The sequence below is a fragment of the Pristis pectinata genome, chromosome 22 (assembly GCF_009764475.1).
Source record: "Pristis pectinata isolate sPriPec2 chromosome 22, sPriPec2.1.pri, whole genome shotgun sequence".
In the NCBI taxonomy this organism is placed as follows: Eukaryota; Metazoa; Chordata; class Chondrichthyes; order Rhinopristiformes; family Pristidae; genus Pristis; species Pristis pectinata.
The window spans coordinates 5,460,186-5,481,377 of record NC_067426.1 but is presented as its reverse complement, the minus strand read 5'-3'; the positions used below and the strand labels follow the sequence as shown (position 1 = coordinate 5,481,377).

General features: G+C 43.5%; 1 protein-coding gene, 1 long non-coding RNA gene and 3 other non-coding genes across 5 annotated transcripts in view; 4 read left to right on the top strand and 1 right to left on the bottom strand.

Annotated features, from left to right (window-relative positions):
* Positions 1–7,020, bottom strand: part of LOC127581598 (synapse-associated protein 1-like) — a 28,545-nt gene extending 21,525 nt beyond the window's left edge. Inside the window, exons 1-2 of the mRNA XM_052036093.1 lie at positions 6,801–7,020; positions 1,977–2,095 (exon numbers count right to left, since the gene is read on the bottom strand). Coding sequence (XP_051892053.1) covers positions 1,977–2,095; positions 6,801–6,969 — 288 coding nt within the window. The 5' untranslated portion in view covers positions 6,970–7,020. The remainder of the gene's footprint in view (positions 1–1,976; positions 2,096–6,800) is intronic.
* A 314-nt stretch (positions 7,021–7,334) lies between these two features.
* LOC127581600 (uncharacterized) lies at positions 7,335–19,263 on the top strand. Its single transcript, XR_007957976.1, has 7 exons — positions 7,335–7,448; positions 7,875–7,982; positions 8,080–8,139; positions 8,898–8,949; positions 9,867–10,138; positions 12,522–12,639; positions 19,220–19,263. It is a non-coding gene; the product is annotated as an uncharacterized LOC127581600 (long non-coding RNA).
* Positions 7,607–7,749, top strand: LOC127581912 (small nucleolar RNA SNORA16B/SNORA16A family). The gene has a single exon (XR_007958037.1). It is a non-coding gene; the product is annotated as a small nucleolar RNA SNORA16B/SNORA16A family (small nucleolar RNA).
* Positions 8,213–8,344, top strand: LOC127581913 (small nucleolar RNA SNORA44). Its single transcript, XR_007958038.1, has one exon. It is a non-coding gene; the product is annotated as a small nucleolar RNA SNORA44 (small nucleolar RNA).
* On the top strand, positions 9,057–9,129 carry LOC127581917 (small nucleolar RNA SNORD99). Its single transcript, XR_007958042.1, has one exon. It is a non-coding gene; the product is annotated as a small nucleolar RNA SNORD99 (small nucleolar RNA).
* Positions 19,264–21,192: the final 1,929 nt, after the last annotated feature.

Below are 21,192 nucleotides of genomic sequence, written 5' to 3'. Positions count from 1 at the left end.
ATGGGGCCTGCAGTTGGATATTTCAATCTAGATGGCAGAGTCCAACTTATTAGCATCTAACAGTATTTGTTCAGCTTTTGGGAAGCCCATAAGAACCCAACCCTTGACAGCTGAACCAGTGCAGGCAGTAGAATGGGCAGAAGAGGCTAGGATAATGCTTATCCAGACTTAAAAGATCTGCAACTAGCAGAGAGAGGATTTCCCTCCATTTGCACCACCCACCTACCCGCAACATGCCCTATTAAAACCAAACCCAATAGCTCAGTTGGTAAAAGCACTGAGTGATAAAAAGAATACTGAGCCACTAAGGCAGACTCAGGCTTAATGACTCCTTCGCACTTGTCATTCTTAAACAAACAAGAACAAAACTAATTTCAAAGCATTAAGAAAAACACTAGGCAAGGGTTCATAGATCAATATTCATAGATGACTACTTGGCCAAAATACCAGAAAACTACCACAGTACGTGGAGGTAGTTGTATTTCATTGTAAGCAAAAGGGCAAGGAAACAGCAAGGATGGGATGGGGGCGGGGGTGTGGGGGAATTAAAAACTGAGGAACTTTAAACAAATTCCAAACATCTTTTCCAATTAACAAATATGGTAACCAGTTCCTATAATAGCTGTTATGTACAATTTCATGATTTATTTAATCTCAAAATGAAATTAGTAAAATGTTTCATTTATTCTGTGTAATATTTAACAATTAAGGAAACCAATTAAGAAAGAACTTGTATTTTCTTTTAGAAAAACATTTTCTTCGTTAACTAAGGTTAAAGGGCTTCAAAGAGCAATGCCATCTGACATTTCCTCAACGCTAAATCCATTAGACTTGGTGTTCAATGGATAAGACAGTGACCAATATAGAGAAGTGTACAACTGCAAAAATGCAAGCTTAAGGTACAAACATTAAATAAATGTCGAAGTGAGTTATTTTAAGAAGCAAAGACCCTGTCTAAATTGAAACTTGTACAAGGTTTAAAAATGATATTGGACAGCATTGGGAAAATAGTTGGTATGACATGCAGAAGGAAACAATCTAAAAACTCAGTCCAACATGAATAGAATCAATCACCAATTATGTTTCCAATCATCCTAACATTTTTACTACAAAGAAACATATTAATTAGAATAAGTGGCCTTTCTCATGGTTATTCAGTAAGTAAATGCATCAAGCATTGCAGCTGTTGGATGCAAGAAACCCTTTAATTGATCTCTGGCTTGTGTCAATTTAGCAGAATTAACTCGCCACAGAAGTCAGAGCTCAACAGATGGTCTCTGCATCCATTAAGGGGAAGGGAAACAATGGCATCAGATTAACGTTCTGCTTGTGATTGTTTTCTAGGAAGCTTACCCAGAAACACACATCAGCACTTGCCCAGAGACCAGGCAAGTTAATGTATCAGGTGCAAACCTTCCTGAAGGGTTTGCACCCAAATTTGTCTGATTTCTCAGAATAGAGCCTGACAATGAGTGTTACCACAAATTTCTATTGTGCTTGTTGGAAAACACCTGTGCAGACATCAAATTTGATACCTTTGCCCTAACTACACCTCCCTCATGTTACATTGGTGCACATGTTAGAACTCTGATCTAGCCATTTCAAGGCTCCTAATGTTTAACTACCAACATGCTGGTTTTGTTATTCATCTCATTGTTAGCTATTTCTTAACTTCTGTCATCAAAGCAACAAAAAAAAAATCAGTCAATAATCTCTACTGAGCATTTAGGTCCACTAGTTAATGCATTTGTATCTAATTCCTACTTTAAGTAAGTGAACACAAGAAATTCAATCCCAGTATTATTAAGGGCATTACCACTACTTTGACACTGATCTTACCAAGTGAACATTTCTCACCAGGTAAAATATGTAGGGAACTAGCACACACTATCTTTATCACTCAGTGGAAAATCCAACTTAAAACTCATAACCTTGTTCTAACAGATATTTTCTGGCAATACTGTAGTTGTTCAAACCATATCAAGGAGATTGCCTATTTTATGCTCCCCAACAGTTTTCTTGATTGTCTGGGCAGTTTCTCGCATTGAGTCCGATACTTTCTTTGTAGCAGATGTAGCCACATTACGCAGATAACCTGTAATTAAAAATACATACTTGTTAAACATACCAGGCTTTACCCACCATGTTTGGTTTAAAATCGCTAACTTGTATTTAAATACTGCTTTTAATGTGACAAAGTGATCCAAGGTGCTCCACAGGGGAATTATCAAACCAATTTGACATTAAGCCAGTTGACAAGTCTGAACAGGCAGCCAAACATTCAAAGAAGCATCTTACAGAAAGAGAGAGGGGTAACGAGGGGAAATCTATTGGGGGTGGGTGGGTGGGGGGGGGGGGGGAGAGAGATGACTCGCAAGTTTAAAACCGCTTCCAATGGTGGGGCAACTAAACATGACAATGATCAAGAGAGCAGATTTAGAGAAGAGTTGATATCTGTGTAGGTTATGGGGCTGAAGAATACAGTTAAGTATCCTTTACTAAAAAGGTATAATATTTTCTGCTAAATCTGTTAGTTTCTGAAACAAAAATAAATGGTTATGTTGTTTTATTAAAGCATTTCCCAATAGTAAAGCAGCACCACAAACAGTAATCAAATCCATGCAGATTTTCTGCTTCTGAATATTCTTTATTATCGAGCCAGGGACTTAAATGCACCAAGTTAACAGCATTTCTTTTGCCTTTTCTTGCCTTCCGCTTGGTGCAAAGGTCGAATAAGTGCATCAATTTAATTTGCAACAAATCTTGCATCTGTGCAGATTTCCTGTCAATTATCCCAATTCTAAACAGTAAGTGAATGTTTATGATTGAAACTGCATATGTAAATCTACCCTGCTGTAATTACACTTACTCACAGCAAGTTTCTGCACCACCAGCAGGTAAATGTGATTACAGTCTGATAAGTTTACACATGCAGTTTCCATTCTAAGGATGTGGACCTAGGAATTTATCAGGGCAAGATAAAAAATAAAGGCAGAATCTATGACTTTTAAATTGAAAGGGAATCACATCTGTACACCATGATGCAATTCATTTGATGACTGCACTTAATCTTGACAACTCAAACAGTGTCACTTGAAGATGTATTTACTGCCTGAAGGTTCTAGTGCTGAAACATTAACTTTCCAGCTCTCCACACAGATGGTTTGCCTTTCCAACATTTTCTGTTCTTTTCAGCTGACTACCACGTACCTGTACCATGAATCTCAATCATTTTTCATAGTTTGTCTGCTCCTGGATGTGGCCAAGATAGCCTGGCCCAGACAGTAGGCTTTGAGAGATCTACTTAACTCATTAGCCTGTTCTACCTCAGGGTCTATGATCATGTATAGGTGTCTCTGGAGAGGGAACACATGACGTCTACCAGCAAGCTCATGTCTTCCTGTGACCGGTCATTGGGACCATTTTGTGCTTTGTTAATTTTTTTCCACATAAAGTTAACACTAAAAGAGTTAAGACACAGAGGAAAGCAAAAATCATAATCATAGGTTTTACTCATTGTAATAGAAACATCCTGCACCTTTTTCAAAGTAGCACTACACATAGAACAGTGCAGCAGAGGAACAGGCCCTTTGGCTCACCATGTCTGTGCCAACCATGATGCCAATTTAACTAATCCCAGCTGCCTGCATATGGCCCATGTCCCTCTATTCCCTGCTAGTTCACGTGCCTGTCTAAATGCTTCTTAAATGTTGCTATCGTATTTGCTTCTATCACCTCTGCTGGCAGTGTGTTCCAGGCACCTACCACTTTCTGTGTGAAAACACAACTAGCCACACACATCTCTTGCCAACTTTCTCCCCTCACCTTAAACCTGTGCCCTGTGGTATTTGACATTTCCACCATGGGAAAAGACTCTGACTGTGCACCCCATCTACGCCTCTGATAATTTTATAAACTTCTATCAGATTGCCCCTCTGCCTCTGACGCTCCAGAGAAAACAATCCAAGTTTATCCAACCTCTCCTTATAACTAATTCCAATCCAGGCAACATCATGTGAACCTCCCCTGCACCCTCTCCCAGGCCTCCACAACCTTCCTACAGTGTGGTGACCAGAAAACTCCACCTAATACTCTAAATGTGACCTAACCAAAGTTTTATACAGCTGCAACATGACTTCCCAACTTTTATACTCAATGACTTTACCGATGAGGGCAAGGCCGTCTTTACCGCCCTATCCACCTGTGCCACTTTCAGGGTGCTATTGATCCCTCTGTACATCAATGCTCCTAAGAGTCTTGCCATTTACTACACACTTTCCTCTTGCATTTGATCTCCCTCACACTTATCTAGATTAAACTCCATCTACCGTGGCAAAGCTGTGAGCGCTGGGAAGACATCGAGACAAAATGCAAAGCTACTTTAGTGACAGACTGTCAATGCCTATAAACAACACTTGCAAAATGGCATGCCATTTCCATGAAATGCAATGTTCATCATAGAAGCATAAGCAGGCAAAAACTATCGCTGGGTATGTGTGGAGAGCTGTAAAGTTAACGTTTCAGCACTATAAGCTCCATAAAACTGAAAGCTCCATCAGAGAGGGTTTACAGAGAAGGAGAAAGGCAGCAACATCCAATAGTGAATTCAGAACATGGGCCTGACTCAGAAATAATGGAGTAAAGGAAACTATGCCGAATTAACAGAGTTTGGCTTTTAAGTAATTTTTCAGATACAGAGAACACCACATACTGGGGAACATGAAGGAAGCAATGTAGATTAACAAGCATAGATATGATGACAAGCAGGACTTAGTGAGATTAGGATACAGGAAGAAGTGTTTTGAACTTCCTCAGGCTTGTGAAGCATCCAACTATAGAGGCTAGTTAGAAGTGCTAAACTCAGCAGGAGGTGGAAATCCTCATAAGTGGAAATCCCTTAACACTATTACAGAGTGTAACTATTGTCCTGGTCAATATTTAACCCTCAACTACTCTTGACAAAGGACACAAGAAGAGATTCACTAGAACAGTACTGGAAGTGAAGGATTTCAGCTGCAAAATGAGACTGGAGAAGCCTGACAGTTATGAGGTTTGTTTAAAGCATCAGGGTGAGTTCAGAAGGGGTAAATGAGAGAAGCTGTTCCCTTCAGTGCATGGTTCAAATATGACAGTGCATGGATAAAAAGCTGGGGATAAGAGACACAAGGTTGTGTGATGAAACATGCAGAGTCATACAGTATGGAGACAGGCCATTCAGCCCATTCCATCCACACCAACTTGTGGGGACCCATCCACATTAATCCCACCTCCCAACACTTAGCCCATAGCCTTCAATGCCGAGGCATTTAAAGTGCTTGTCTAGACACCTCTTAAATGAAGTTAATGACATTGTTTCCACCACTCTCTCCAGCAGTGCAATCCAGGTACTGACCACTTTCTGGGTGAAAAAGATCCTCCTCAGATAACCCTCTAAATGTCTTATGCCATACCCTAAGTTAACATCCTCTAGTTTTATTCACCTCTGGTAAGGGGAAAAGATTCCTGCAGTGTAACACGATCTAAACCCTCATAATTTTATATACCTCAATCATGTGTACTCACGTGTTATCATCGTGTAACCTAAGACAACCATCCACACTGTCAACAACAGCACCAATCTTTGTGGTATAGCAACTGCAGTTATGATCTGACAGTTCCTGCTATTTAAGAGTGTTGGTACATTGTACTAGCAACAGGTAGTGCTGCTGCCTCATAGCTCTGGGGACCTGGGTTCAATTTTGATCTCCGGTGCTGTGTGTGCAGCTTGCATTCTCTTCCTGGGTTCCCCCCCACCAGTGCTCCAGCCTCCCCCCACTCTTGATAGACCTACTGACTGGTGGGTTCATTTAATAATGCAAACTATCTCTAGTTAGGTGAATGGTAGGAAAATCAGCAGGTTTGATGGGCACGTGAGAGAATAAATTACCAGGAATACAGCTGTACAGATGTTGATGACTGCCTAGAATATTGCATGCAGTCCAAGTTACCATAATATAGGAAGGATATGATTAAGCTAGAGAGAGTGCAAAAAAAGATTCACAAGGATGTTGCCTGGTCTGGAAGGTTTTAAATAAAAGGAGACCGGATAGGATGAGAATGTTTTCCCTGGAGCAAAGGAAGCTGAAGGGTGACCTTATAAAGTCATGAGGGGTATAGGCAAGATGGATTGTCATAGGGGTGGGGGGGGAGGGAGAGGGGTGGGGGGGGAGGGGAGAGGGTGGGGGGGAGGGGAGGGGGGGGGGGGGGGGGGAGGGGGGAGGGGGGGGGGGGGGAGGGGGAGGGGGGAGGGGGAGGGGAGGGGGGAGGGAGAGGGGGAGGGGAGAGGGGGGGAGGGGAGGGGGAGAGGGGGGGAGGGGGGGAGGGGGGAGAGGGGGAGGGGAGGAGAGGGGGGGGAGGGGGGGGGGGAGGGATGGAGGGGAGGGATGAGGGGAAGGGGGAGGGATGGGGGAAGGGGAGGGGAGGGGGGAAGGGGGGGGAGGGGGGAAGGGGGAAGGGGAGGAGGGGGAGGGGAGGGGGAGGGGGAGGGAGGGGGGAGGGGAGGGGGAGGGGGGGAGGGGGAGGGGAGGGGGGAGGGGAGGGGGATGGGGAGGGATGGGGGGAGGGGAGGGGATGGGGAGGGGGGAGGGGAAGGGGGAGGGATGGGGGAAGGGGGGAGGGAGGGGGGGAAGGGGGGGGATGGGGGAGGGGGGAGGGGAGGGGGAGGGATGGGGGGAGGGGGGGAGGGGAGGGGGGGGGGATGGGGGGAGGGGGGAGGGGGGGGAGGGGGAACGTTCGCTTCCAGGCAGCCGCCGCGCACTCACTGCCCAGGCCTCCGGCCTGCTCCAGGACGGGCCGAGTCTCAGGCTCCGGGCCCGTCGGCGCCACATCCTCGGACGGCTCCTCCTCCGGCTGCAGCGGCGCGCCCTCCTCCCGCCAGACGGAGCCGCCGAGCCACGCCAGCCCCCCGCCGACCCCCAGCCCCCGGAACATCGCCGCCGGCGCCCGACCCTCACGGCAGCCGCGCTCACGTGACCGCCGTCGCCTGGCGCTGTTCCCGCTAAGCACCCTGGGACCTGTAGTTCCATCCCTCACAACTACCCTCGTTACAGCCGCCCAGATCGACAATAAGACCGACTAGCGAGTTGAAATTATATTTTTTATAACTTTTTAATACACTGGAATGTTTTTGTTCCCGCTGAAGTTTCAAGAAAAATTTTTGTTTGAACAAGGGGACTGCATTTCCCAGAAGGCATAGTGACAGACCTGGCGCAAGCGCAACCGCACGGTCTGGTCAGATGATTGAAGTTCACCAATCAGAGCGCACGCTTGTGCCTATATAAAAGGATGCTCCGGGGCTCTGCCCGTCCTCTTGTCTGGCTGGTTGGACGGTGGTGAAGGGACCATCCTCCTCCATCCATTGCTCTCCGCTGTTGTTATCTTCTTAAATTTGCTTTAATATTCCTCGTAAGGTAGCTATCGTTTATATTTCGAGGTTATTTTGTCCTTTCTTAACTGTTGCACAGTTTTTCTTGGGTGAAGTGTCATGTACCTGAGGGTGATGTGCCCACTGGGTCTCTCCCTACTGCAGGAGTCAGTCCTGCAACGTGCAGATGCCTTGTTGAGTGAAGGAGGCCCTGATCGAAGCCATGTTCAGCTGAACACGTAGCTCATGTGGTCAAAACAGGTGCCCAGAGTGAGTTCCCTTCCATAGACGGTCGCTGCTCAGTCTTCAATTGTGTCTGACTAGCAACATTTGTATGGAAGACAATACTATGCCTTTTAAAGTGCATTTACTGAGATGCTACTGTATCTTCAGGGAGTAAGTCTTTGACCATTGCAATAATGAAGTTTTTTAAACCTGCAACGTTCAATATTTTGACTTTTTTTGTTTGCAGATGTGTTGTCCTGGGATCTTGGATCTTCGCGTGGTCTTTGCTGCTGGTTACAGCATTAGTTCCTCTCCACTGAGAATTAATAGATGACTGAAGTGATCATGGAGATTGGTAAATCCACTTTCATTAGTGTTTATGAAAAGATTATCAACACCTTTAGTAACTGTAGTGAGAAATTAAGTCTGTATGTTTGTACTTCTGTTTACAGTAAGTTATTGGTGTGATGAGAACATAGTCTGCAGCTTTTGAAAACCAAAGATAACTAATGGTGAGTTAATTGAGAAGTCCAGGAGCATGTGTGTGTTGCATTTAACCATTTTTTTTGTTGGGAATTGTCTTTTGTGCATGGTTTCCGAGAGCTGCAGCTTCACAGTTGGTAGTTGCGGCTTCTCCAATGACATGCTATAGAGAGTTGGAGAGACTTTGGCAGCTTTGGTCTTGTTTTTCCTTTGTCACTTGACTCTCCTACATACTTTAGAGTGGCATTCTGTGTTAAAGTACACATCTTGCCTAATGTTTGACTAGGGTAATCCTGCAGCTTGCACATAACTATGTGCATTCCTCTAATTGCACAGCTTTTCAGTTGCCTTAACATTAAGGGGATTCTTGTTATCATGAATCCATTGATCTTGAAACTTCATTCTTCTATGATGATTAGTCCAAGATGGCATCAAACTCCTTGTCCATTGGGCACAGCTACTAGTTGGTGTTTTTGTGCTTTTCTCCATGAGTGATCAACTTGGATATTAGTCACGTACATCAAAACACAGTGAAATGCATCTTTTTGCATTACTGAGAATGTGTTGGGAGCAGCCTGTAAGTGTTGCTACTCTTGTGCCAACATTGCATGCCCACTACTCCTAACCTGTACATCTGGGATGTGGGAGGAAACCCACATAGACACGGACAATGTACAAAAGACAGTGGTGAGACTTGGGTTGTTGCTTGGTGGTTCTGTTGTGGGCACTATGTATTAGATACAAAAGCAGCTATGGCTTTTTAACAATTCTATCTTCTAATTTGTAGGTTATTCGAAGCAGGGAATGAGGTGACTGGATATTGGCGCAACACTTCAATGGTGAGGATACTTCAAATTCCAATAATGATTGTCATGATGTCTAGTTGCCTTCACTAAATTTGTTTCTTAATGTTTCATGTGGTAGAAAATGGTAGAAAACTAATACTGCTGATCAGGGATGAAAACCCATGTACTGTGGACTGCTGGATGATAGCTGCGGATATGGGACTGAGATCAGCAGTGTTGCAATGTGATGTGGTCATAGAGTAATACAGCCCGGAAACAGGCCCTTTGGCCCAACTTGTCCATGCTGACCAGGGTGCCCACCTAAGCTTGTCCCATTTAGCCTGTATCCCTCTAAACTTTTCCTATCCACATACCTATCCAACTGTCCTGAACTATTTCCTCTGGCAGCACATTCCATATATGCACCACCTTCTGTGTGAAGAAGTTGCCCCTCAGGTCTCAAATCTTTCCTCTTTCTCCTTAATCCTAAGCCCTCTAGTTTTGGTTCCCTTTTGCTTGGGGGGTGGAGGGTGAATGCACAGAATCTGTCTATGCTTTTCATGATTTTATCCACCTCCATAATGTCACCCCTCAGGCTCGTACATTCTAATGAATAAAGTTCTAGCCTGCCCAACCTCTCCCTATAACTCTAGTGTTGCTGCCTTGCAGACCTGTGTTCCTCTTGTCCCAGATGCAATCATCCCCAATTTTAATTGCTGCACCATTTAGCTTCCTGAGCCTTGGACTGTGAAATTCCTCCCTCTACCCTTTTCCCCCTCTCACACAAACCCAAGGAGTCAGGTTGCTAATGCTGGCCACTGGCTGTCCCTTCCTTGCCCCCTCTGTGGAAAGAATAAATCTGAATTTAGTCAAGTTGAATCTGAGGGAAAGGCAAACTACATCTAAATAGTGGCCTTGAAGAGTTTGAGTATTTCGTATTCACTTTTTGTATTTTTCCTTGGGACCTCTAGGTATGCCATGATTCCCAGAATGGAGCATGTTCGTACTTGCCATTGACTAGAAGCACTGACTGGATGTTGGCTGAATTTCCAGAATTATTTTTGCTTTGCTATTGATAACTATCTACTGAACAGTAATGTACTAATAAACAATACAAACTGAATTTGTTTGAGATTCAAAATCTGTTTTACTTCCAGAGCTATGAAACAACCTTGCATTGGTTCTGTGTTTCAGGGCAGGGTAGCAAGCTGTGAAGCTCCCAAAAGCCAAGACTATAGCAGTAGTAAGTTTTTTTTTAATAGAAACTTTGGTAGAAATATGAAATTTTTATTCAGTGAGTTTCTAAAAAAAAATAATTGTGGAACTTTTTTACTGAGTTGTAGAGGAAGAATGATCAGTCATTTCAAAACTCATTGACTTCAAGAAAGGGGGTGGTGTACATGCACCTGTCTACATCAGTGGTGCTGAGGTTGAGAGCTTCAAGTTCCTGGGAGTGAAATCACTAATAGCTTGTCCTGGTCAAATCACGTAGATACCAAGGCCAAGAAGGCTCACTGGCACCTCTACTTCCTCAGGAGGCTAAAGAAGTTCAGTATGTCCCATTTGACACCAACTTTTATCGATGCATCATAGAAAGCATCCTATCTGGATGCATTATGGCTTGGTATGGCAACTGCTCTGTCCAAGACTGCAAGAAACTGCAGAGGGTTGTGGACACTGCCCAGTGTCAAGGAAACCAGCCTCCCCTCCGTGGACTCCGTCTTTACCTCTTGCTGCCTTGGTGAAGCAGCCAGCATAATCAAAGACCACACCCACCCGTGTCATTCTCTCCTCTCTCATCAGGCAGAAGATACAGGAGCCTGAGGGCACGTACCACCAGGCTTAAGGACAGCTTCTACCCCACTGATAGGACTATTGAATGGTTCCCTTGTACAATGAGATGGACTCTGACTTCACGATCTACCTTGTTGTGACCTTGCACCTTATTGCACTGCACTTTCTCTGTAGCTGTGACACTTTACTGTTATTGTTTTTATCTGTACTACATCAATGCACTCTGTACTAAATATAACTGGACTGTGTAATGAATTGACCTGTACGATCGTTGTGCAAGACAAGTTTTTCACTGTACTTTGGGCTATTATTGTCACTTGTACCAATGTACTGAGGTACAGTGAAGAACTGTTTTGCCTGCCATTTTAAAGATCATTTCATTATAACAGTGCATTGAGGTAGAACAAGGGGAAATAATAATGCAGAATAAGTGCTGCTGTTAGAGGAAGTGCAGGTAGACAATAAGGTGCAAGGGCCATGGCAAAGTAGGTTGAGGTGAAGAGTTGATCTTGTACTAGGGGCCTGTTCAATAGACTTAGCAGATAGAAGCTGTCCTTGACCCTTGTGGTACGTGCTTTCAGGCTTTTGTATCTTCTGCCCAATGGGAGGGGGGAGAAGAGGGAGTGGGTGAGGTCTTTGATCTTCTTGGCTGTTTTACTGAGGCAGCAAGAAGTGTAGACAGTCCATGGGTGGAGGGGAGGCTGGTTGCTGTGATGTGCCAAGCCGTGTCCACAACTGTAGTCTCAGGCAGAGCGGTAGCCATACCAAGCTGTGATGTACCTGGATAGGATGCTTTCTATGGTGTTTCAATTTTTAAATTGAGGGTCAAAGGGATGTGCCAAATTTCTTCAGCCTTTGATAGACCATTGGTGAATCTCTGGAATCCTCTGTGCCAGTGGGTGGCGGTAACTGGATTATCAGAACTGGAGGTGGATAAATATTTGATGGAGAAATGGCACAGAATGAGTTGAAGCCAGTGTGAATCCACTATGATATTAAATGGTAGGGCAGGCTTAATGGCCTATTCCATTTTCTTGTTTCGAGGGGAAATTGGAAGCTACTGGGTCAGTAGTAGAAGGGTGTTTTAAAAACTAAATGACATACAAACTGCTGGAGGAGCTCACTCATCTGTGGAGGTGGCAGGATGTTGGAGACCCTGCATTATGACTAAAGGAGTGTTGACATCTCTTTACCTCCACAGATACTGCCTGACTTTCTCTAGCAGTGTTTGTGCTCCAGGTTCCAGCATCTGCAGTCTCTTGCCTCCAGTAGAAGGGTATGACCAGTAGGGACATGGCTTGGGTGGTCTTAATGACCTGTGTAATTAGGAAATCTTGGTATTCAAGGGGATCTGGTTGTACATGTGAAAACTGTCTCCCAAAAGGAATTGGAGCACAGTTTAAAAAAAAAGTAGGGCTTTTGTGGTATTCAAGGTGAGCTGAGCCTTTGCCAAGATTGTTTTTCAAATTCAACACTGATTTCTGGGGTGAGGACCTGCCCTGGGGTAGGGTTACAGGCACCCACAGTAAGGAAAGTTTAAAATTTGATCCTGGGTTGGGTGATGTTGACACAGATGGGTTTGGTCATCCAACCCATATATTTAAGTTGCATCTTTCTGATGCTGATAGAATCACGTAGGTAACTTCTGTTGAGGGTGATCGGCTATGAACACAATGAATGGCAGACGTGAGACTGCAAAAGCAACACAAAAGGTGCTAGAGGAATTCAGCAGGTCAGGTAGCATATGAAAATGGACAGTTGACATTTCAAGTCAAGATGGTCCAGATGAAGGGTCTCAACCTGAAACATCAACTGTCCATTTCCCTCCACAGATGCTGTCTGACCTGCCGAGTTCCTTCAGCTTTTTGTGTGTTGCATGATGAATGAGTGGATATTGTTTACTTGGATTTTCAGAAGGCTTTTGACAAGGTGCTGCACATGGTATTACAGGTAAGGTACTAGCATGAATAGAAGATTGGCTGACTGGCAGAAGGCAAAGAATGGGAATAAAGGGGGCCTTTTCTGGTGGCTGCTGGTGACTAGTGGTGTTCCGCAGAGGTCAGGGTTGGGTCCACTACTTTTCAAGTTGTATGTTAATGATCTTGTTGACAGAATTGATGGCTTGTGGCCAATGATACGAAGATAGGTGGAGGGGCAGGTAATGTTGAGGAAGCAGGGAGTCTGCAGAAGGACTTGGACAGGTTGGGAGAATGGGCAAAGAAGTGGCAGATGGAATAGAGCGTAGGGAACTGTATGCTCGTGCTTTGGTAGAAGGAATAGAAGTGTAGACTATTTTCTAAAAGGGGAGAGATTTCATAAATTGGAGGTGCAAAGGGACTTGGGAGTCCTAGTGCAGGATTCCCTAAAGGTTAACTTGCAGGTTAAGTCGGTTGTAAGGAAGGCAAATGCAATATTAGCACTCATTTGAAGAGGACTAGAATATACAAGCAAGAATGTAATACTGAGGCTTTATAAGGTGTTGGTCAGACCACATTTGGAGTATTGTGAGCAGTTTTGGGCCCCATATCTAAGGGAGGATGTGCTGGCATTGGAGAGGGTCCAGAGGAGGTTTATGAGAATGATTCCAAGGATGAAAGGGTTAATGTATGAAGAGCGTTTGATGGCTCCTGGCTTGTACTTGATGGAGTTTAGAAGGATGAGAGGGGATCTGATTGAAACCTGTTGAATATTGAAAGGTCTGGATAGAGTGGATGGGGAGAGGATGTTTCCGGTAGTGGGAGAGTCTGGGACCAGAGGGCACAGCCTCAATAGAAGGACGTCCCTTTAGAACAGAGATGAGAAATTTCTTTAGCCAGAGGTTGGTGAATCTGTGAAATTCATTGCCAGACAGCTGTGGAGGCCAAATCATGGGGTATATTTAAAGCGGAGGTCGATAGGTTCTTCATTAGTAAGGCTGTCAAAGGCTACGGGGAGAAGGCAGGAGAATGGGGCTGAGAGGGAATAATAAATCAGCCATGTTCAACCGGCAGAACAGACTCGATGGGCTGAATGGCTGAATTCTGCTCCTATGTCTTATGAATGGCAGGCTCACTTGGAGTGCCAAGTGGCCCATTCCTATTTCACTTCGCCATGACTTCACAAATGATCTTGGGTAGCTGTTGGACATAATGCCAGTATCTAGTTCATGCAGTGTTTGGATAGCAGTCAGTCTCAAACGGTTTTTAATGTCTATACATCACAGCTTTAAGATTTGGACTAAACAATCACTTTGCTGACCGAAATGACATTGACCTTAACCAATGAAATTGTAGCTCCTGCTGTCACTGATTTACAAAGAACTGTACAGCAGAGGAACAGGGCCTTCGGCCCATGAGGTTGTGCTGAACTAATTAAACTAGTAATTAAACACCTAACTAAATTAATCCCTTCTGCCTACACAGTGTCCACATCCCTCCATTCCCTGCACATTCATGTACTTATCCAAGAGCTGCTTATATGCCTCTATCATATCTGCCTCCACCCCCACCCCTGGCAGCACATTCCAGACACCCGCCACTCTGTTTAAAAAAAACTTGCCCTGCACATCTCCTTTGAACTTATCTCCTTTCACCTTAAATGCATGCCCTCTAGTATTAGACATTTCGACCCTGGGAAAAAGATACTGGCTGTCTACTCTATCTATGCCTCTTATTAAATTAAATTAAAATTAAATTTTTAAAAAAATTTATTTACAGCGTGGTAACAGGCCCTTCTGGCCCAAGGAGTCTGCGCCACCCATTTTAAACCCAAATTGACCTACCCGTACGTCTTTTAGAATGTGGGAGGAAACCGGAGCACCTGGAGGAAACCCACGCAGACACGGGAGAACGTACAAACTCCTTACAGACAGCGACGGGAATCGAACCCCGATCGCTGGCGCTGTAATAGCGTCGCGCTAACCGCTACGCTACCGTGCCGCCACAATATAATCTTATTAATTTCAGTCAGGTCTCCCCTCAGCCTCTGCCACTCCAGAGAAAACAACTCAAGTTTGTCCAACCTCTCCTAATAGTACCTGCCCCTCTAATCCAAGTAGCATCCTGGTGAACCTCTTCTGCACCCTCCCCAAGCCTTCCACATCCTTCCTGTAATGAGGTGACCAGAATGAATGCAATACTCCAGATGTGGCCTAACCAGAGTTTTATAAAGCTGCAACATAACTTCTGACTTTTGAACTCAATTCCTCAGCTAAATAAAGGCAAGCATGCATCTACACCTTCTTCTACCACCCTATCAACCTGTGCAGTCACTTTAAGGGAGCTATGGATTTGGACCCCCACGATCCCCCTTGTACATCAACACTGTGAAAGGATCTTGCCATTAAGAGTGTATTGTGCCTGTACACCTGATCTCCCAAAGTTCAATACCTCACACTTGGCTGGATTAAACTCCATCTGCCAATTCTCTGCCCATTTATGCAACTGATTTGGTGTAAGATAGTTCTAATATGCAGTGTAGTATCTTGATGTGTTCATGAGAAATACTTCTTGCACAAAAAGTTTAAAACTATTTTCTATCTCGGCAGATGCTTCAAGTTGGCAGGTCCTTTGTCTGGGTTCTGGTTGTTGAGAACATAGCAAAAGGTTTTGCTGGGATTAGGTAGGAAGGTTGAAAACCTGGAATGAATAAAAGACGAACATGCATAGATGTAAGATATTTTTAGTACACTTAATTGGAAGGAATATGTTCAGCAATGATGGGGGGGGGGTGGTGGTGGTGGAGAGACATCTTGGGTTATTGGCTTTCATCAGAACTGCCAGTGAACAGATGTCACATCTTTAAACAGGTGGAGGGAAAAAAACATAAGAGATAAGATCTGATAAGAGTGAGAACCATGAGTGTTGAGAGTATAACGGAGAAGGGAAGGTGTGATGGGGCAAGTCAAGAACCAAAAGATGGATGTGTAAATGGAAGGACTAAATTTCAACGAGGTCAGGTAGTGGGTGAACAAAATTGAAATCATGTCATGTACCAGACCAACTTTGCGGCTGCTGACCAATAAAGACTCAGTTTGTTGTTTGTTACACTGGGGAGCGGTGCAATGTGGGATGATTTTCATCATACTGTAGGAAGATGGTTTTTTAAGCACTTCTTCAAAGTGTTTTTCCTCAACCACAGCTCAACCGTGTCAATGTTATCAATATTGAGGGAAAACAATACTGCTGCAAATGAACAAATTTCATGTCATATGTCAGTGATAATAAATCTGATTCTGATTCTGAATTTGTTTTGATGTGAAAGGTTCGGGATGATTTAACCCATTTTTTGTGAATTTGAACACTAGTTTCTCGGTAGCACTACTTGCAATCTGTCCAAGAATGTTTTTGCAGCCATTATGGGTAGAAAAATGCTCATTTCTGATGTTGGAAATGTAGCAGTAATCTGCACAGCAAGCTCCCATGCACAACGATGCAATGCATCTGAAATAAAAACAATTCTGGCTCCATGTACCAGGTCAGGCAGCTTTTGTCGAAACAGCTGATGTTTAAGGTCAAAGGCTCTTCATCAGGAAAACCCATAAAATATACCAAGAAAGTTATTAGATTGCAAGACGCTTATTACCCGTAAGCTTGGGGACTGGTCCAACCTATAGCGTGTGTAGGAAGTATTTAATATTCACAGGGAAGACAGTGCAAGTAAGTAAAAACCACAGGAGACTGAATGGAAAAACATTTAAAAAATCTTATGGATATACAGTGAGATCTTGTTTTCATTTTCTGAAATGCAGAAAATCTCCAGGAGCAATAAACAATTCTGAAGGTGTTCGGACTTTATGCAAGGTTGCGCTGGAGCGTGGCAACTCGTTGCAAGCTGCTCTCTGCAAATCTACTCATTGCCCTTACTATAATCGTTCTACGCTTTTGAACTTAAATTCTATGTCACTTACCATTACTAATAATATTCTTTTTAAATTCTTCTTACAGGGCTGGCGATTCTTCCGACCTCCAGGCACCTTATAGCACTGCACTTTCTCTGTAGCTGTGACACTTACTCTGTACTGTATTGTTTTTACCTGAACAACCTCAATGCACTCTGTTACTAACTCAACATAACTGCACTAGTAATGAATTGACCTGTACGATCGGTATGCAAGACAAGTTTTTCACTGTACCTTGGTGGACAATAATAAACCAATATCAATACTTCATTCACAGTTATGTCCATTTCCTTCCATAGATGCTGCCTGACCCACTGAGTTCCTCCAGCACTTTGTATGTTGCTCTTTATTCACAGCTATCTGACCAAATGAATTCATTTGTTGTATTGGCCTGCTACTGGAACATTTTAAAATAAATTTTAAAGTAAGAATAAACAATACAGCTCTTCAGCATCTGTTCTATGAATCCATCCATCTTGATAAGAATAGGTCATCCTCCTAAATTCAGCTCTATTTTCCTCTCCCCTAACTTGGTTTGCTGTCATCTCTGATTATGGTCCCATGATTGAACTTGATGTTGAAGAATGAGCTGTACAAATGAGTGTTTTATCTAGCATGTTTCAACCTGTCCATGGAGGCTGAAGGGAAAGGTATGGGGATTCTTACCCTGCATAGTCAACAGAGGGCACTCGTGTTTGCTTATAGTTGCTCATTCAAGTAGCACCTTTATTTCAAACGTTTTCAGCAATATCACACTATTTACATATTGCACTAACACTGTGTTTCATCTGTACAACTGTTGGCAACAAAAAACTTGCCCTGCACATCTTCTTTAAACATTTCCCCTCTCACCTTAAATGCATCTCCTCTACTACTTGACATTTCTACCCAGAAAAAGATTCTGACCGTCTCCCCCATCTATGCCTCTCATAATCTTACTAGATAGGCATATGGAAGACTTTAAAATGGAGGGATATGTGGGAGGAAGGGGTTAGGTAGTCTTAGGCGAGGTTTAAAGGTCGGCACAACATTGTGGGCTGAAGGTCCTGTATTGTGCTGTACTGTTCTATGTTCTATGTTTATAGTTTTATAAACTTCTATCAGGTCTCCCCCCAGCCTCTGATACTCCAGAGAAAACAACCCAAGTTTTTCCAACTTCTCCTTATAGCTTATATCCACTATTCCAGGCAGCATCCAGGTAAACCTGTTCTGTACCCTTTCCATAGCCTCCACATCCTTCCTCTAATGGGGGCGACCAGAATTGCACACAATACTCCAAGTGCAGCCTTATCAAAGTTTTATATAGCTGCAACGTGACTTACATACTCTTATACTTAATGCCCCAACCAATGAAGGCAAGCGTGCCATACACCTTCTTTACCACCCTATCTACTTGCGTGGCCACTTTCAGGAAGCTATGGACTTGGATCCCAAGGCCCCTCTCATTGTATGCTACCAACTGGATGTTGGCTTAAAATAGAAAAGACAGAAGGTTGGTGAGCTAGAGACAGTTGGTACTATTTTCCACATCAGAAACTGGTCATTGGGTGTGTTGGAAAGTGACAGCCATTTGGTGTATGCTGATTTCTTAAAAAAAAAAGCAATTATCAGCACCTTCTTATAAAGTGTAGCTTGTGGAAGTCACCTAAAAGTTGTGAGGGTAGTTGCCATGGCCAGCCTTAAAGCTGAAATTCCTTTCTGCTCATTCAGTGTTTTCCCAGGTCTTTTCTACAGTTAGTGTGTAAATGCATGACGCCCCTCATGCTATCTCATTGGCGGTGGTCTAAAATATAAGATATGGCAAAATCTGGAAATCTGGGGGAAAAAAGAAAATGCTGAAAATAATCAACAGGGCATGAAGCATCTTAGCAAAAGGAACAGGAAATATTTCTGGGTCAATGGCATTTAATCAGAACTGTTCTGATGAAAGATTGGCTGCTTGTCCATAGATGCTTGTCCATTGGGCACCGTGATCAGCATGGACTGGTTGGGCCGAAGGGCCTGTATCCGTGCTGTGTTGCTCTATGACTCTATGCTGCTTTGCCTGCTGAGTAGTGTCAGTTTTTTGTGTCCTATTTCACTGATTATCATGAAGAAGTTATGCGTAACCAAACCGTAGTGCAGCGAAGCGCAAGCCTCATTCAGTGCCTGTTGTTACGTTGTGTTATCTTAGGTGAGCACAAGTTAACCTTGGCACCCTGAACTAAGGGATTTAAAGGTTAACCTGGTTAGCAGCAGCTGTCTAGTGTCCGACCAAGTTGGAATCTATGAATGTTCGGGTGGCAGGAGTTGGTAAAACTGTTAGCTCTTGCTACTCATACAGTCTTCCAGGGCCCATTGCCTACCTTTTAACATGAAAAAATTCTGACATATTATGAGAGCAGATCAAACTACCAGAATCCCAATGTGAAGAACTATTTTCGAGAAAGAACCACTGAACATTGGCAGAGGCAGAATTATTTTCATATTGTGTGTGGCTTGTAGCTATTGGAACTAAAATGTTTTCTATCTTCAGCAACACTTATTTCCTGCCCATGGATACTAATAATTGTTTTTGTCTCATTGGTAGTCTGTCTTTACCTCTCACTGCCTTGGTGAAGCAGCCAGCATAATCAGAGACCCCACCCAGGTCATTCTCTCTTCTTCCATCAGGTAAAAGATGCAGGAGCCTGAGGGCACATACCACCAGGCTCAAGGACAGCTTCTATCCCACTATGATAAGACTATTGAGCGGTTCCCTTGTACGATGAGGTGGACTCTTGACCTCACAATCTACCTTGTTATGATCTTGCACCTTATTGTCTACCTGCAATGCACTTCCCTGTAGCTGTGACACTTTACTCTGTATTCTGTTATTGCTTTTGCCCTGTACTACCTCAATGCACTGTGTAATGAATTGATCTGTACGAACGGTATGCAAGATAAGTTTTTCACTGTATCTCAGTACAAGTGACAATAATAAACCAAAATCAATAACTTTTTTTCTGTCTGAAACCTCAGAAGGTAAAGAAACTGAAGTCTGTTGTTTTTCCACTGTGTGTACTGTGGTCGAGGCATCACCAACAGGGATATTCTGGTTCCTGATGAATTGGTGGCCCTTGGCAGGCTATAGGAAATGTGCAGTTTTTATAAAAGCATTATTCTTAAATCCTGGCATAGTTTAGACCCTAGGAAAAAACAATTGTGTTAATTTTAAAAGTTCAGTTTAGAATTGCAATCAGCATCCTAGTTTGCAAGAGGCCGCAGAGGGTTGTAGACTCAGCCAGCTCCATCACGGGCACAACCCTCCCTACCATCGAGGACATCTTCAAGAAGCGGTGCCTCAAGAAGGTGGCATCCATCACTAAGGACCCTCACCATCCGGGACATGCCCCCTTCTCATTTCTACCATTGGGGAGGAGGTACAGGAGCCTGAAAACCCACACTCAATGATTCAGGAATAACTGCTACCCCTCAGCCATCAGATTTCTGAACGGTCCATGAACCCATGAAGACTACCTTGTTATTTCTGTTTTTTGCACTATTTACTTATTTTTGTAATTTATAGTAATGTTGTATATTTGCACTGTACTGCTGTTGCAACACAACAAATTTCATGTCATCTAAGTCAGCGATAATAAGTCTGATTCTGATTTCTTGTCCATTAGGTTTAATGTTAAATGTAGCTACAATAATTATGGCCATAAAAATACAATTACTATCGTGATGGGGACTATTGAATAAAGTTAATGAATAACCATTAAATAAGAGAAAATACTCATCATGAAGTATCTTCCTTGTGGTTCTCAAAACTCTCCATTTCCCTCTCCTAATTTTCTTCCTCCAGTGTTTCGATATAAAGGACGTACACCTGAAAGCAGCCTGCTTGCCCTAAGTTTGTTTTAAGTCCCTCATCTGGAATCGCTGTGTGTCATTTTTCAGGAATGATAATGTTAACAGATACTTGGCTATGAGATAAATCCTGTCTCATTTTGATATCTGAATATAGAGCATCTATAGAAGTCATTAGCTAATGACTAGGAGCAAGATCCTAGTAAGATGTTCCTCTGTCCTAGCCCTTGACTCTTGAGATCAATTGTAGCAGTCCAGTTATTGTCCCAGTTAAGATAGTTTACTATATGGCACTGAGTACATCTGCCTCTCTCTCAGCTTTGCACCAGATGGTGACTTAACAACTAGACCACTGGCAGAAGATTGACCTACCTAACAGCTTTAAGCCAAGAAAGTGACCTTCATTGAGGGTTAGACTGAAAAGAATTATGTTCTGTTTGCTGTTTGAAAATTGTAACAGGCACTGCTTTTTCATAATGTCTAGTTCGGGAAAGATCACTTGGCAAAAAAAAAACTTTGGGGTCTGCACCTCAGGCTAACACTGCAAGTTGACTAGCAAGCCACCCCTCCATGGACTGTGTCTACACTTCTCACTGCCAACATCTACACTTCTCGGTAAAGCAGCCAACATAATCAAAGACCCCTCCCACCCTGGATATTCTCTCTTCTCCCCCCTCACATCGGGCAGAAGATACAAAAGCCTGAAAGCACATATCACCAGGCTCAAGGGCAGCTTCTATCCCGCTGTTATAAGACTCTTGAATGGACCTCTTGGTACGATAAGTTGGAGTCTA